This window comes from Corvus brachyrhynchos, unplaced genomic scaffold (assembly GCF_000691975.1).
Source record: "Corvus brachyrhynchos isolate BGI_N302 unplaced genomic scaffold, ASM69197v1 scaffold69, whole genome shotgun sequence".
In the NCBI taxonomy this organism is placed as follows: Eukaryota; Metazoa; Chordata; class Aves; order Passeriformes; family Corvidae; genus Corvus; species Corvus brachyrhynchos.
Window position 1 is genome coordinate 6,448,288 of NW_008240228.1, and position 17,549 is coordinate 6,465,836.

At 46.1% G+C, this 17,549-nt stretch overlaps 1 protein-coding gene across 6 annotated transcripts in view; it reads right to left on the reverse strand.

Annotated features, from left to right (window-relative positions):
• SPTBN1 (spectrin beta, non-erythrocytic 1) overlaps positions 1-17,549 on the reverse strand; it is a 116,780-nt gene that overhangs the window by 17,729 nt on the left and 81,502 nt on the right. For all 6 annotated transcript variants that reach the window (XM_008642039.2, XM_017745266.1, XM_017745264.1 and 3 more), the window contains 12 exons: positions 16,734-16,887; positions 15,198-16,068; positions 14,924-15,058; positions 13,557-14,313; positions 13,137-13,339; positions 8,247-8,337; positions 4,388-4,534; positions 2,785-3,048; positions 2,262-2,486; positions 2,028-2,117; positions 1,508-1,786; positions 269-399 (listed from right to left, as the gene is read on the reverse strand). In XM_008642039.2, the coding sequence (XP_008640261.1) occupies positions 269-399; positions 1,508-1,786; positions 2,028-2,117; positions 2,262-2,486; positions 2,785-3,048; positions 4,388-4,534; positions 8,247-8,337; positions 13,137-13,339; positions 13,557-14,313; positions 14,924-15,058; positions 15,198-16,068; positions 16,734-16,887 (3,347 nt within the window). The remainder of the gene's footprint in view (positions 1-268; positions 400-1,507; positions 1,787-2,027; positions 2,118-2,261; positions 2,487-2,784; positions 3,049-4,387; positions 4,535-8,246; positions 8,338-13,136; positions 13,340-13,556; positions 14,314-14,923; positions 15,059-15,197; positions 16,069-16,733; positions 16,888-17,549) is intronic.

A 17,549-nucleotide genomic window follows, 5' to 3' on the forward strand; every position in this document is an offset into this window, starting at 1 on the left:
ACTGCAGCCTGCACAGGGGACACAACAGACAGGTACTCCAGGTGTCCAGAACCACCAGAAATCAGCAGCTGCACATACTGACCCTGTCTCTGGCCAAATCAGGGTGGTCCAACACACACCCTGAATTGAGTGAGGCTGAACTCCTCTCCTCTGTACGAGCTTCTGAGCTACTTACTCTTTGCTGTGGTCTTTGTGTGTCAGAACCACCCAAGGAACGGACTGAATTGATAAAACAACTCATGATCCAATTAAAAATGGCAGTTAATACCTTTCTGGGTGATTATCTGCCACCAAAGTTCTGCTGGTCTTTGAAAGCTGGTGCACAGTTTCAGCATAATCTTCTACAGCTTGTTCCAAAATCTGGTGTTTCTTCAGCATGGACACTGCACTCTGTTCATCCTGTAAGGGTGACAGAAAATGATAGGAAGAATTATAAGGAGCTGCTCCCAAGTACAGCCTGAAGACAAGCCCTTCTGCCAGCGGTATAGAACAGTTGATGTCACAGCAAATGGTACCCCCAAAAAGCAAAATAATGAGTGAAAGAGATAATGCATCAACCCCTCTGGGGTACAGAACAAAATTACATCAGCTGGGCATTGAGCATGTCGAGTTTCCTCTTCTATGAAGCTTTTTGTGTGTTTCCACAACACTGGTGCAGGGCTCAGAAACATGGAACAGATTAAGACACACCACTTGTCAGGTATCTCAACAACAGCATGGGGCAAAGAAAAGAAATCCTACACAGCCCATGCCAATGGATTCTCCACCAAAGTACCTGGAGAAGTTCCAATCAAAACTTTTTATGCACTGCTATAGCTAAGAAAAACAGCCCCCACTCTCAGTGCTAACTGATACTGTCCGTAAATCTTTTCAATACAGTATTTTGCACAGTGAGCTATTTGCAATAGACAAAAAAGAAAACGAGCCATTTTTAACTGGAGACTGAATTGAGAACCTTTGGAATGTGTTCTCCTGATACAAAGCTGTGCTTTATTTTCTCAGGGCAGTGAACATGGTGCATTTATGTTGATAACAAACAAGCTCCAGCACTAACATCTCCTTGGAAAACAGGAGTTTACTTTCTCTTTGGTATGGTCTGAAGCTGGGATTCAAAGCTGATGGTGGCTGGGAGTCAAGGCTGGTGACAGTGGTAGCAGCTGACTGACTGTCAGGCCCTCTTTCACAGCCAGGTGAATTGTGCTGTCATTCAAAACTAACAGAAAACTGGACCTAACTGGACCGCACTGGCAATCCTAACCTTGCAGTGAAGGCAGGCACAGAGTTGCCCTCTGCAGTGTGAGGATGCTTACCTGGCTCCACACAGCACAGCCTATCCTGCACACTATCAGCGATGTCAGAACAGATAGCAGCCATGATCACTTGAGGCTTCACCAGGAAGTTAAATTTGTTTATGTTACCATTCCATAGTGCCACTTTAAACTATGTCACCTGCCTCCCTCCAGCAAAGCAATTAAGCCCACAGCAGTGTCACTGTGGAGCTGCTCACCTTGGCTTTCTCTTCTGACATCATGTAGAGCTCCTGCTCACTCATCCAGGCCTCAGCCTCGGCTGCATCGAAGTAATACTGCTGAGCCCTGTGAGACTCCTCCAGGCGCTTGTGGCGCTTCTCCGTCTCCTCGATGAGGAGGTTCCACAGCTGCTTCAAGTCTGCAAGTCTCTGCTGAATGACTTCAGCATTGGGGCTGCTCTCTGTGATAATGTTCTGACTCCTCTCGAAGATGTCATCGATACGAGGCTGGTGGCCCTGGATTTCTTTCTGAAGGGTCTACATGGGAGAAAATTGACTGATGAGACAATGCACAAATGAATAGGAAATGCAAGTCAGGGGTCTTAATTCCAGAGGGGCAGCCAAACACATGCCATGAGCTCATGTGGGCAACCTGGCGCTGTGCCACCACCTGTGGTCACACCACAGCACCCACTGTTTTAGCCCAAACCTTTCCTTGCCGAATTAGTCAGCACTAAGGAGAAATAGCAGATATGGAGCTCTAACAGCACCTACTTACCTGATTTTTCTTTATTAGTAGCTGCACAGTCTGGAGGTTGTGTCCATGATCAGTAGATGTAGCTATGGGCATCCTCTCTCCAACCCACAACTGAAAGAGAGAGAACACATGATTTCAACCAACTCCAGATACAGTTGGGGCAGCAGAGAGAGGCTGGTGCACACAAGCTGCAGAAAGCAGCAGTATTCCAAAACTGTCCTACTGGCGCGGGAGCGGGATTTCTTTAATACTCACAATTTCATCTTCCACATCCCGGTTGAACTGGTGGATCTCTTTGGAGGCCAGCAGGTTGGCCTTTCTCTCATTCAAAGGCTCTAGCAGCTCCAAGAATTTCTTTTCTACAGTAAGGCGTTTGCCATCGACTTCATCTGTGCTCTTGCCCTCTTGGCTCAAAGCCCTTGCCTGGCTTTGCAGCTCCTCTATCTCCTTCTTACGGACATCCATTTGATTCTCCAGCATCTAAACAGAAACATGGCAAAAAGGTCCTGAAAACTTGAGATGAAAGTTGTTGATATGATTAGGGCACATCAACAGCTTCCTCAGAAGGGAGAACAGATGCTGGTCACTGAGGATTTACCGTGTTAATAATTAGTGTCTGATTTGTTGCTGGATATATTTCTTCTTCTTCTTAAAGATACATGAAAGAATAGGAAGAAAGAAAAGCAATTCTTTCTTTCCAAAACTGAAAGCCTGCCCTGCCTGTTCCTTTGAGTGCAGGTATCTGCTGTCTGCCCACTGCACCCCATGCTCTGTTTACCTGCTGCTTCTTCAACAGGATGTTGACACTGGTGAGATCTTTTCCGTAGTCATCTGACTGGATTTGGCTCTCCAAACCATTCAGCCACTTATCCAGGTCTGCACAGCTCTGGGTAAAAAGCTCTGCCTTGTTTGCATCAAAGAGACGCTGAGCCTTGGTCTGGGTGGTGGATTCAAGCTCGTCCCACATTTGGTGGAGACCCGTCAGCTTCTCCTTCACCACGGCCTCGGTCTCTGGTTTCTCTGCAATGAGCTGCATTCCCTCCTGCAAAGCAAAGAGCAACCAAATGGTACCTCCTCGGGAGCACTCACAGCCCGTTAGGGCAATTACCCTGATTAATAAGCACTCAGGATTCCTCATCTGCTGACAGCATCAACCACTCATTTTCTATCTCCAATTATCCAGTGACTCCTTCCAGAAAATCAGCTCCCAGGTCCCTCTGCTGCCTGGAAGACGGGTTTTTAGCAATGGGAAGGTCAAGCAATGCTTCTTTTCTCTTCTCCATTCCACACGTTCCCTGAAGGGAGCTCCTGGGGCTATGGCTCCGGCACCATGGAGCAGGGAGCTGGAGCTGCACACACTGAGTCTCCTGAGGCCCCAGCTTCTGGGGGCCACATCACCAGAGAACCATGAACACCCAGCATAACGCTGGGAGAGTTTGGGAAATATTGTCTTTATTCTAATTATCCTTCTATCTCTGCACCCGGGTGCAGATGGGAATGCTGCCCCCAACCCAGCACATTCCATATGAATGTTAATCCAGGGACTGTCACAACTCTGTACACAACCCTGGTCCTTTGCTGCAATCTGATTTTCCAGAGGCAAAGGAGGAGGATTATTAGCATCACTAAAAAGGAACTTCCAGTACTAAGAGCAGCCTTCTAATTACACCATTAAAGGGTATTGCTATTTGCAGATCACAGAAAAGCCTCTAATGGGATATGGAGTGCCAAAGTGGGAGAGGAAATGAGCAATTAAGCTAACTTACACTGAACAGAAACCCACTGTCAGAGCTAAAGAGGAGACTCCTCAGTGCTCCAGAGCTGCACAGGAGAAATAGGGGGGGAAGCACAGCTCACCACAGCGTATTAAGGCTTCAAAGTAACTTGATACAGAGCTGTGAATCTTAATTAATCACAAAACTGGATGTTCTTTACCTCATGCCCTAATTTTGCATGGGGAAAGGCAACTTGGTTATAGTCCTAAATGAATGAACACCAGCTTAGCAGCACAGGAGAATAAACTCAGCTATTCCCTATATTCCGTTATTTCCCGGGAAGTGCCTCTACTTCACTGGCTCCAATCCCAACATTTGCCCCACTTACCCTTCGGGTATGAAATTTAGGCTATGCCTTCCTTCTGAAAGACTAGACAAAACTAAACTGGCACCTCAGCCAATGTCTGAGTGAATGTCTTGGATAAAAGCCTTTTAACATCAGTGAGGAATAAAATGGGTTGGATGGAGATACAGTGCACCAGAAATCTCCTTTAGCCTCAGCTGTGGGATGATTTAAGGACCAGTTCTGCAGAGCAGCAGATCCCATCTTGGTGCACAACCACCCTGGACAAAGATAAGGGCATTTTTTGAATGTTCTTCACTTACCTTTTCAATCTTCTCCAGCCACTCTTTGTTGGATGCAAGCTCTGCCATGAATGCCTGATGCTTCAGCCACTTGCTGTGCAGGTTCCTTGCCTCATCATAGGACATATCCTGGGCTGTGAGCATCTTCTCATTGATCCAGAGGGAGAGCTGGAAAGGAAAATACATGGGGGTGTGAGGAAACATTTCTAGTGTGAAATAATGCAAAATGCCTCCAGATCAAGGGTAAAGAGAGGCCTCTACAGAAGAGTTGTGTAAGACTCAGAGACTGCTCTTACTCAGGGTTCAGTCAAGGATTTGCCTCTTTAACAGTTCAATTCAAGCATCCATCTCCAATACATAAATAAGACATGATTCAAGCAGAAAGGAATCACCTCTGTGATAAGCAAAATCAAACACACAGGTCTCACCCACTTCAACAGCAAGAGAAAGGCATCACAGGGACACCTGTCCTACTTATTGGCCAGATGGTTTTGTAGAGATTGGTAGAGATGGTTTTGTACCATTAACTCACAGCACATTTGTACCTTTTCCCCTCAGCCTTTTCTCTGTATATGATTACATAAGTATTTTGTTTATTTGTCCAGTCTCCAAGAGTGTTTTGGTGTTGGAGACTTTCCTTTTCCCATTATATAAAATCCAAGACTGTTTTCTTTCTGATTTTCAGCAAATGCAAAGGCACTGGGGACAATTTTCATAGCACTACTAGAGAAAACCAATACTTTAAGAGACAGTTGATTTGCCAAGGGCAAATGGAATGTGAAAATGATCCTAGCAGCCAACATCACATTTCCTCCTAGGGTGAGTCTGAGTGCCTCATCTATCCCTGAGGTGTGGATAAAAACCACATTCGCATGAATGTTTATAGAATTTGAAAAGGTTCATTTTTTGCATAGAGCGGAAAATGTCAAAACAAATCTTAGTTTGGTTTCTAGAACAGCACTTGGGTGAGCAAGCAGCCCAAAAAGGGGAGGAACAGAGGCCTCTGCTGTGTGCTCAGGACACAGGGCAACAAATTCCATTGAGCACTCATGGACCTCTTTTCAATTGCTCTTTAAAATTTAAATTGTCCCTTAAATGCACCCCTCCACAAAAAGGGAAAACTTAGAGCAATCAGAGAAACTCCTCATTGGATCTTCCCATCAAGTCTAAACAGAAAAATGCTCATGTTGGTGAAGAGCTTTGTAGGCAGAAGTTTACATTAGAACAGGCTACTGTGCTGCTGAACAGTCAAAGGCTACATGGGGATTAGGATATAACCCAGAATTAGTGGTTTTACTCCTGCCTTTCTGGGGAGGAGACAGCTGCTCTGCTCTGCAAATTGCACTGCTTGGCTTTCACTGTTTGCTTTTACTCAGCCACAGCATTAAGGCTTCTGGGGATTTAAAAGTGCTTCCCAAGGAGAGGCTGGATCATTCCTGTTACCAGCTGGGGGGAGGCAAGACAGGGACAACATGTGGCTCACAGGCAGGGCCTGTAAGGATAAACCCCTCGGAGCACAGAAAAGCAGAGAAAGTATTTAAGGGCTCACTGCTAAAATCTGGGGTTTGCAACCACTACAGGCACTAAAAACCAGTACCTTGAGTGTTAAAAGTAGATTTTCAGAAAACATTTCCCTAAACTGCCTCAGAATGACACTTAAGAGTATTTATTTCTCCAGAAGTTGTTAAGGCCAGGAGAGGATGAGGCTTCCTCCCATCCTTTGCACCTGTACACAAGATCCTGCTCCCACTCCTGGCTCCCATTCGGCAGTGCCAACCCGGCATGAAGGAAGGGAAATGCAGAGACAGCAGCAAGGCAAGGGGAGAGGGCTCCGAGTGCTGCTGCACTTCCCAGACTGTGCCAGGAGCCAAGCTGACACAGCCCATCCTGCAGGGAGGCTCACATGGCAAATCCTGCCAGCACACTCCAGGAGAGAAACTTTGGAGTGCAGGGTCTTGCCAAGAGCTTTCACCATGTCCCTGGAGAAATGAGCCCAGACAGTGCTGGGACTTCCAAGCACTCAGAGAGAAGGTCAGCTGTAAACTCCTTAAAGGTGAGCTGAGAAAGAGCAGGAAGTCAAAGAAAACTAAATTTTAACATTTATCACATCTCATCCACTCAGGATTTTTTGCTGTCACTGTTTCATTCACTCAGCAAATTTATTTAACACATTCATATCGATGAGTGGAAGAAATAGCCAGAAAAGCAGCGCCCCAGGACTAACCTGTGACAGTGTTTCTGACTCCTCCCAACAAGAAAATCTGCTGTTTTCCCTCACCTGTGACCCCGCAGGGAAGGTTTATCACTGCTGAGCTGCTGTGAGGAGCATTATCCTGCTGCTCCCCGGCTCTGCAGGAAGGAGCAAGGGGCAGGAGGCCACAAGCACAACACCACCTCAGCACAGGGTGACAGTGACAATGTGGCTGCCCTGGGGAGGGCAGGGCTGCAGACAACACTCTGCCTTTCCTCAAGTTACACACAGATGGGAAACTCTCCCTACGGCAGCAGCGGGCAGGAAGGCCAAAGGGTCACTGCCAGGTGAAATGGGGACTGGCTCAAAGCTGTTCCCTAACAATTCCCAACTTCACAGGCAGAGCTAAGGAAAAAGCCAAGGGGGAGGTGTTGCCTTGACTCCCTTCCACCCTGAAGGACCGTGCTGCTCCATCGCTGCTCCATCACAAACCCTCCAGGCCAACGGAGGTGTCAGCAGGCCCCACACTGATGTAAATTCTAAGTTTTCTCAGGAAGCAGCCCTTCAATTATCACCAAGGTTAATGTGCTCTCCAAGAGGATTGGAGGAATCCCTGACATTTGGGTAATTGTAAGTTTGTCTTTGAACCATGTGGTCGAGACATCCACGTTTTAGTGTCTGGAGAGAAACAAGGGAGAGGAAAGGCATTCAGGCAGCCAACACTAGAGCTTTTATGCTTTCCTATTTCTTCCAGTGATATAGGAGAAAAAACAGCTCCTAAGGAACGCACCCACACTGACACTGAGGCCAGGAGAGCCCCGAGAGCCAGGGGATCTTTGTACCAGAGCAGTCACAGAGGAAGGAAGAAGCTGCTGCTAAGAACAGCAGAATTTTTGCTAATCTGTCATGTTTTAACTACTAAGGAAGGAGCATTTGAAGGGAAGCTCATAGACAGCTTATGCAATGCTGAGAAACAGATTGAATCCAGGCAACCAAGCAGCAAACACCACTTGCCCAGCTTATGATCAAAACCTCACAGGCAAAGCTCTTTATTATCTGCCAGTACTCCATGAAATAACCTGAAAATTACTTGATTAATTCCTTGTGCTAGGAACAAGACTATTCCAAACTTTCAAATGTTTTCTTCAGTGTAAACAGTCCATGTAAGTGATTAGAAAATCTGGAAAAATGTTCTCTTTTCAAATGTTATAATACTTAACAATTTTAAACACATGTAAACTATCAGGTAAATCACACATAAATGACCCAGCCTAATCTTGCTCCTTTTTTATTCTTAACCTCCTAGTCTTCTAATGTTTGCTAGACATCACTGAAATCCCTTGCACCAGGCCACATACATCTGTACAGCTGTAGACAAAACTCTTAGTAAGTGCACTGCTAATCCCACCACATTCCACACGGTCATAATTTATATCACAGCAAAAAATCTTCACTGCTTTCAACAGTTTTCTATGTCTTTAGCTTATATGACAAAAGAAAATTTGGCTCGTGGGAAAAGAGAAAAGAAACATTCTTTTTTGCAGCGGTATGGTCAGGGGGTTTTTTATGTTTATTCCACACTAAATACTACTGGATGACTGGGCATTTCAGTCCTCATAAAACGTGGAGTAAGAATGCTCTTCTGCAGGATGCAGCTTTCAGCAATAAAAGTGAAAGGGCATGATTTACCTCCTGGCAATCCTGAAGAAACTTTTGGAGATCCCTGTTATCTTTCAGTCTCATCAGAAGTTCACTGGCTGCTTCACGGTTCTTCCTATGTCTGGTCAGAAAAAAAACAATAGAGAAAGGAAATGAAATAGGCATTTCATGAAAAGCTGCCACTGTTGGTTTCTGGAGCCTCTTTGGACTACAGGTGCTGATAAGTTTGTGGTGTGTGTCCTTAGCTGCCTTTCAAAGGACATTTTGGAGTGTGTTATTTAATGGACTCCCTGAAGTTCAGCATCTCCTTGTTTTTGTGACCCGTTAAATACACAGAGAAAATTCTGAAGTCAGCAGGGCTTTACAACATGTTATGGACAGAATTTGGCCCACTCATTTCAAGCCCACAGGAGAGTTCAGGCTGTTTGCCAAAAACCATAAGAGAACTGCAAATTGCAACAATAAGATGACGTTGTGTGGCCCTTGCAGGGTGCACCTGCTGTAATGCTCTTTGTAAAACTCCTTCAGCACCTCCTTGTCCTGCACAAAGCTGAGCTGGGCCACAGAACCTTCCCAAGGCTGTGTTTAACCACGTGCAGCGCCCTGTGCGGTTCTGCACACAGAAGCTTTATGCATTTGGAACATATTTTTCAGAGTGTTTAAGAGCAGTCAGAAGAGAAGGAAAGGTTAATCCAGAAGCCCTAATTTGATTCATCACTGTTTGCCCCTTGAAGGATGAGTCATGCTGGCAGTCCCAAAGGTTGTGGTGGGTCCTTCAAATGGAATGGGGCTGATTCCCAAGGTACCTCTGGCCATGTTTTTAAAAATGCTTATTTGGAGTAGCTATCCCTCACCTTCCATCCTTTCATTATTTATGAGGCAATTTACAAGGAAGAGACAGAGTAAAGAAGACAATTTCTATTTACTGCTCATTGTGCTAGGCTTGTTCCTATTGCACTGTACAGGGGTTTAAAGTGAAATATTGCTGCCATTTGTAGTAAGATAAATATGGATTGAGAGTTGGAAATTATTTTAAAGGGTGGCAGTTTATAAGATGAGCTCAGCACATGCTGGCAAAAGCTAAATAAATCCATGTTAGTGGAGATCTCCAGAGACTCATGATACTCCAGAAGATCATAAATTACATTTTGATGACAACTGGATTATGACACCACTTTTCCTGATCTGCAGTAAGTTACCACAGCAAGCTCTCTGGCACCAATTTAGTGACTTCAGAAACATAAGAAATACTTGGAGATACAATTTCTATAAAAGCAAAAAGTCTGTAGGCAGAGGAATAGGAGAAAACCCTCTACAGGACAACAATTTGCTTCTCTTTGGCCTCAACAGCTGCCTTCAAATAACCAGGCAAGCAACATCTCTACAGGTGTAGTCAAGAAAATGATTTATAGATTGGATGGCACAGAAGACACATGGAACCATCAAAGCAAGAGCCTGGAGTCCAAGCCCAGGTGATCCTGAAGTTTTGACAGAGGTAACACAAAGGAAAAGACAAACTGTGCCTTAGGAAAAGCCTCTCTAACGAAGCAAACATCCCCGGGTTTGATTCCACTCTTTCTTGGCTGGCTTTTATATGCCTGGGCAAACACACTACATTACTCAGGTTGTTAAAATGAAGCAAAGAACTCTCTGGGTGATTTTATCAGGCCAATTTCAGAGATTTAAGGCTAGATTACATTACAGACTCATGTACTCTGGAGAGGACAGGAGTTATGCAGTTAAAAGCAGAACTTTCACAGCACTGGAATAGATTTAAGACTAAGTACAGAAGTTCTTCTGTTGAGAAAACCTGAATTTTAAAAAACTAATACAAATATCTCCCATGGAGTGTTGGAAATACTGACTTGAAGGACTTTGAAGGAAACCATGCAGGGATATCAAACAGATGATGCCATAATATAACAAATACGATCTTCGGTGCTTAGAGCTATGTAACTGTAAAAGGTGGCTTTGTTCAAGATGACCTGGAGTGAGACTCGACAGTGAGTTTTCTCTGAAGAACAGGGCTGAACTGTAACAAGGGAGAAGCATTTTGAGGATGGGCACTGCTCGAACAGACAGGAATTCCTGTGTTTTCATCACTGACTTTTTTTTATGGGAATAAAGGACTTTAAGAAGTTATTTAGTCTGTTCTCCTGCTCCAGACTGGCTGTACCTAAATATTATTAACTCCTTGTTCAAATATCCTTAAATCCTTTAAAAGAATTCACACTTAAGCTTGTCAATGACTGCTTCTTACTAATTTGCTAAAATAGTTTGTGGAAGAAGAATAGTTTGCTCTGCAGACTCCAGTTATTTAGAATGACTTCGGATTCTGTATCACACATGTGACTTCCACCGTAAGTGTAAGATCTGCTCAGCACAAGGAGATGTCTGACGCAAATTAATCCAGAATTTGCCCAGTGTCCCCAAGCTGACTCCCAGCGCCCCCTGAAAATGCTGACAGTGCTGAAAACTGACAAAACCACTTGTGGTTTAACTGTAAGCCTGTGGGTTTCAAAGCCTGTGCAGAAATAATAAATCTTACACGTGGTGTGAATGCAGCTCCCTGCTAGGAATCCTGAGATATATGAAAGGCAGTTTTAGCTTCTTTCATTGCTCCACAAAACGAGGCACTCTCCCTTCTGAATGGACAAGAACAAAACTTACTCCTGTTCTCTGTTGAGCAGAAGGTTGCACAAATACAAAAGTTGATGTAAAACAGGCTCAGATCACAACTTGTGCCAGATCTGCCACTGTCTTTAGACTAAATCTCCCTTGCAGAATTGGAGGCCATGTGCAAGTACACAGACTGGAGCAGTTCCCCAACACTTTTCCAAGAGAAAATGGAGGAGAAAATGCTCCAGAGCAGCAGAAGTCACCCAAGCAGAGACAGCTGCACAGGGAGAATAGCTTCTTCCCCAGCTGGAGAAGCTAGTTAGTGATAGCTGGATGCAAACCCACCTTCTCCTTTCCTCACCCTTACTCCATTGTCCTTATTCCCATTGACTCTTGCCTGTGAGCTGCTCTAAAAGGTTGTGCTGAAGTATTTCTTTCCTATTGCACTTTCCTCCCCCTTGTGCCATCCCGACTGAGATGGGAACCATTCCAGGGCAGAGCCTGTCTGCTACACCAGGGCCAGTGGGGTCTCCTCAGGAACAGCTCAAAAGCACAGCTCCAAAACCTACTCTGAACAATACCAGAAACTACAAAGAGCTCCCTATGGGAAGTACGGAGCCACTGCACATAGTTGCGCTTGTTTGTTTTGGTCCTTTGTTAGACATGCAGGTGGAGCTCAGCTGGGACAGCCACTTTTTGTGAAAGCAAAGAGGCTTCCTTTGCTACCCCTCCCAGTGCATGAAGCCCCAGGGCTTTGTTCTGGAGGCTTATCAGCCCCGCAGATTCAGGGAGCAATCACACAGATTTCCTGGATAGCAGCACACCGGATGCTTTTTGCAGCGCTGGGCATAAATAGCTTTGGAATTGAGGAAATGCTCCGTTCCAGTAGGAACTCCAGCACACGTCCCCCAGGCAGGACAGCAGGGACAATGGAGCACAGAGGAGCAGCTGCACTGGGGTGACAGTCACCAGAGCCTCTGCAGAGCACACAACACAGGCCAAAGCTGTCTCTCCAGCCACCTCAGACAGGGCTGCAAGATGCTGCTGGCCATTTGCTATGATATCCTTGGATGCTTTCTTTTAATATTCCAAAAGCTGCAAAAAGAGGACACCTGACCAGAAGGCCAGGATCAAGCTCTCCTGCTTTCCTAAGCGGATGGGAAAACTTAGAGCAGAGGACCCTCAGAGAGGGTACCTAAGGAAAATCACTGTCCTAGTTGTCCCCTTGATTGCTTTCATGTATCTCCTCTTCCTGGCCTTGCAGATTCTCTCTGGGATCTAGAGCCAAGCTGGTGAGAGAGAGAACGGAAACATGGGGTATCCTGGGGGTTCAGTTGTCAGTGGGCTCAGCAGACCTCAGCAAGCTCTGGGAACAGAAAGAGCTGCTTTTCCTGAAGCCATGAGGCACGGCTAAAGTGGTTCCACAGACAGTGGGACATCTCTGCCCAAACCGGAAAGGTCCAACATTTTCTGAACTACTTCAGTTTCTCCTTGGAGATGAAGGCACCTGGAGAACTCTGAGCTTACCAGCTGGGGGGGGATGCAAGTCTGATGGGAGGGTCATCAGTGACATTTCACAGCTCACTGCTGTGTTCTGACACCCACAGTGCCTTGAAAGACTCCACTGTAATCCAAACCAAAAGCAGAAAGAACAACAGCCATCAAAACCGAACATTTAGGTTTCAAAGAAAAAGAAACTTTTAATGTTCTATAGCATCCCTGCCACAGCCAGAGAGAGAAAGCAAAGGACTTGTTCTGGGATGAAAGACACACTTGTACCAGTGCTTCCTAATCTGATCTCAAAGGGGCCAGACAAGCTGGAAGAGGCGATCAAAGGCGAGCGGATGGGGTGGATGCAATGCCAATTACACCCTTGAAGAGCCACATTCCTTCTCCAGAGGAAGGACAGGAATACGTTATTGTAATTACACCAGCTCAGGGGCACCAGAAGAAACTGAGACTTGTGGAACCAGACACAGCCAACTGCTACAGCTCCCACCAGAGCATCAAGTCTGTTCATACTCCAAGAACTACATGACAACACTCACACAGCCAAATTCTGGGTAGGGAGCTCATTACCTACCAAGCCTCTACAAAGTGGGAGAGGTATTATTTAACTAAGATTAGCTTCGTGCATTCTTGAAACATGACAGTTCCTATTTTTCCACGAGACAAAGAAAACAGTCAGGAATGGACATTTTCTAAGCTGTTACTTTGCCTTTGAATCCTCGTAAAAGGTCATCTCTCAGAGAACAGAATTAAAGCAGGAACAGCTACACTGTGCCACTGTTCTGCCCTTACCTGTCATCAATAGAGTCCACTTTCTCCTGGATTTTATCAGAGTTAATGTTCCCATCACTAACGAGCCTCCTGCCTGTCTCCACAACTGCATTGATCTTTTCCTCATTGGCATCCATGGTGGTCATGAAGTCCTCCTGCTTTTTAATAGCAGCTTCTGCTCCTTCCAAGGTAGTTGGCATCTCCGTGTGCGCCAGAACATACTCCTGGGATTAAAGAAATCAGAGAGAAAATTGTTACACTCAGGCTGTGCTGCTGCTCCAACAACAAACATCTCCCAAGAACAGTTTGAAGTAAAATACAGTTAGAAAAGGGCAATTTGTCTGTTTGTGGCTCTCCTGCCAATAGATTTTGTCTGTTAATTGCTTGCAGTGCACAGTGCCAACCTGTAGAAATGAAGTCAGGTATATCTTGACCACTTGCCTGGTTATTAAGGAAAGCTTCTGCTTGCTTGGTATCTCTGAGAAACAGCTGGTAGGCATGAGACTGGGAAAGGAGATTTTGCCTGTTCTCCCACATTTTGTGCAGCTCATTCCATCCCGTGTCCAAAGCTTGGAGGCGCTGGCGTAGGAACATGTACTGAGCATCAGTTTGCCCTTGCGTCACCATCTCACCCATGTCCCTCATCTTCTGATAATCTTCCTCATAGTTGTTGATTTCATTCTTGATATTCTCATGCTGAGTGAGCAGCTTCTCAGCCTCTGTCAGGGTGTTGGGCATATCTTCGGAGGCGATTGCAGTCTGTGTTCTGGAGAGCCAGGACTGGAAGTCATCCAGATCTCTCAGGAACTGCTGCAGCTTGCTGGCCTCTCCCAGGGACTCTTCCCGGTTCTTTAGGGTGGTCTTCATTTCTTCCCACACATCATTGATCTCTGCAAGCCGTGAAAGGATGGCTTGTGCCTGGTCAGGATGCTCTGATTCCAGCTTCTCCGCCTCCTTTTGCAGGTCACTGAGCTTGGCTTCAATGGCCACCAGGTCCCGTTCCATGCCCGTCAGCTTCCTCTGCAGGGCCATCACTCCAGCCAGGTCGTTACCCAGGTCTTGTGTGGATTCAATCACTTTGGTCTTTTCCCTGATCCAGGATTTGGTTTCATTACATTCAAGATGGTAGTTCTGGATACTCAGAGCAGAGAGCAGAGCATCCTTCTTCCTATCTACCAGTTCTCTGAACTGGCTCCACCTGAAATGTGTGAGGAGAGGAGAGCAGAGAAATTGAGCTTTGTGGGAAAAGGATATGGCAGCATTGCTGAGTGAGCAGCTGCTCCCACCAGCTTGGTAAGCCCTGCTGTAACCCAGCTACTCACGGTTTCCTCAGTCCTTCCCACACCATCAGTATTTCTAGCAAAGCAACCATTAACCCAGATATGGTGTGTATTAGAATGTGACAAGTACCAGCACACCGGGTATAATTTTTCCTCAAGTGAAAAACTGGCAGTTACACCAACTTTTCACACTCCCTTGGTTCATTCTGAAGCTAAGAAATGAGGGAGTTTACATAAAACTGTATTGATTTCTTTTTTATCATAATAATTGTTACAGTCAATTTCCAGCTCTCAGATCAAGGTACTGACACACTCAGGGCCTGATTAAGTCAAGAGCAAAACTCCATCTGATAATCAAATATTTGAAAGGCACTACTCTTTCCTTTTGAAGCTTTAAAGGCCTACCTTGAAAATACTCCAGGTAACAGCATCAGAATATCTTAAAAAAGCATACCTAAGATACACAAATGACCCCACCATACTTGTTCCAGCTGGTGTGATGTTCCTGAGCACGAGGCTTGCACTTACCTTGTGTTGAGTTTATCTTGCTGTGCTTTGATCTTCTCACCGGGGTGGCCACTGTGCATCAGCTGCCTGGCAATCTGGTTCACCACGGCCACGCGGGACGCCTGGTTGTTCATTTCTGGCTCCAAGCTTTCAAACCTGGGGTGGGGGAAAACAAACAAACACAAGATCCCCCAAGCATTAGAGAATCTGAGCCACAGGCAAGCTGGGAAAGGCAGCTGGGGTAAAAAAACTTCTACCCAGTATTCCCCAAACTTCCTGGTAAAGGCATTCTCACCTGTGCTGGATCACTTCCAGGTCCTCCAGCTTCTCTGGAATCTGCATATTATTCAGCCACTTCTCCTTTTCGTCGATCCAAAGCTCGCAAGCATCTGCCTCACTGAACATCTTATAGAGAGCGAGGGTATCCTGCAGGGCCTGTTTACGCAGCCGGGTCAGCTCAGCAACCTCTTTGTATCTCTCCTCGATTCCGGACAACCTGCCTTGCACATCTGGGGACCCCGCGTGCTCCTGTGGCAGGGCCTTGGCCTGCTCGTGAAGAGAGTCGATGGTCGGCCGGTAGCTCGCAATCTCCTCAGCCACATCTTTGTGTTTCTTGACCAAGGACTGAGTGGAATATTCATCGTGGCCAACATCATTGCTGGAGACAATCTTGAGGATGTCCAACATCCACGCATCAATATCATCAGCATCGGCCTGGAACTGGTGAAGGAGAGAGGCTTCCTCCAGCCGCTTCTTCCTAATGGCAGATAACTGCTCCAGGTTAGCCCACTGCTCCCGGATATCCTTAATTCTTTCTCTGATCTTCTCAGACCCAAAATGCTCTTCCGCAATCATGTCTTCACCTTCTTTTATCGCCTGCTGAAAGTGGCCGCTGCGGCCACTCATCTCGTCCTCAAACGCCTTGTGTTTACTCAAGAGTCGGACGACACTGGTTAGGTCCTTCCCATAGTCATCAGATGACAGGATCTGTTCCTTCTCCCTGATCCAGCCCTCCTCTTCAGCCATTTCCCAGAAGAATTTCCAGAGGCGCCGGGACTCCTCGAGGCGTGCGCGGCGCTCGGCTGCGAGCTGGCAGAGCTCCTGGTAGCAGAACTCCATGTGAGCCACGCGGTCCCTGATCACCTGCGGGTCGCAGGGCTTGTAACCTGCTCGGACAGAGAACACGCGTTACCACCTGGGCTCACTCACTCCCATCCCCACAGCTGGGGCCTACACGGAGCTCTGAATTCCTGTGTGTTCCAGCTACAAGGTCTACATGAAAGAATCCATAGTTAGTCTCATGAAAGTGAGTGGGAAGTGCTCAAGCTCCACCACACAATAACACAGATCAGAAAATACTATTCTTTCCAAAAGACAAAAAAACCCCAAAAGGAAAGATATTCATGACTGTTTCCAGTGAGGCGAAATTCACTGAATTCAGATTTATACACAACTGCACAAAATGGACGTAATTTACTCTGGTTAACGACACTGGGTTCTAGGGAATTGCTTCCTTTTAGGATAAATTGGGACACCATCTGTGTTGTTCGCATTAGGAACACAGCATGGGGAACCGTGGCGACCTCTACAAAGCCATGGCAGCTGCTGCTGAGGAGCGTGACGTCCCATGCAAGGCACAATGCCACACTCAATTCCTGAGCAGGTTCCTGGACAAGTGAATCATTGACACGCCGAGTACAGAAGACACAAATGGAGCTGGATTCTCTCGTTCTGGTGGGGAGTTTAGCTAACCTATCTTGCAGAACTAATGAGTCTCACCGATAACCTCACAGGTAATTAAGACAAAAGGGGTATGTTGGGTGCTGGTTACCTTCTCCATCAGTGGCAAACTTCTGAGCAGAGGCATTGACTCCTCTCACTCTCTCAGCCTGAATAGCAATGTCAGCTTCCACCAGAGCATGTTTCTGCAGCAGGTCTTCAACTCCCAACAAATGTTTGCCGTAGTCTTGGGACAGCAGAAGCACCTGAACAAAGTGAGAAAGACAAGTAAAACAGGCTGAAGGCCATAAACTGTTTACTTCTTTGGGACTCCAGGCATGGCACTGTTATCTGTTGATTCATTAGGTCAGAGAAATTCCAGGCCCCTAAGGACAGCAATTCCAAATGTAGAGACACGGCTGATACAAATTTGAGCCAGTATTTTTGAAATCACTGGCAACCACGAAGAACTTGACTGCCCTTTAATGAGTTCTCAGTCTAGGATGCTGAGAGGCTGAGTTAGCTCAGCAGGGCCAAGGAGCAGCACTCAGCCCAGATGCTGTGAGCTCCTGCAGAGTTACACACAGCTTTCTTTCCTCCAGCAGTTTCCAGGTTCTGCTGGCTGATGGACAAGTCGTGGTCCTTTCCCTTCCCAGATCCCAGGAGAACAGACAGGAAAAAATTCAAGCTTTTTAAAGCAGAGAGGTGAAGAGGTGACTTGTTCCCCGTGTAAATCATGATGGAGAGAGATTATTTAATTCATTTTCACCAAATCTGTCATCTTTACCCAAGCACTGTGACCAAAACCTCAAAGGCCTCTGGGCCTTATGAGACAGACATGAAGCTGGAAAGTAGCTTTTTATAGGGGTAAACTTCTTTTTCCTTGCTTGTTTTTAATCTTTATTGTTAACAAATCATCATAAGGAAT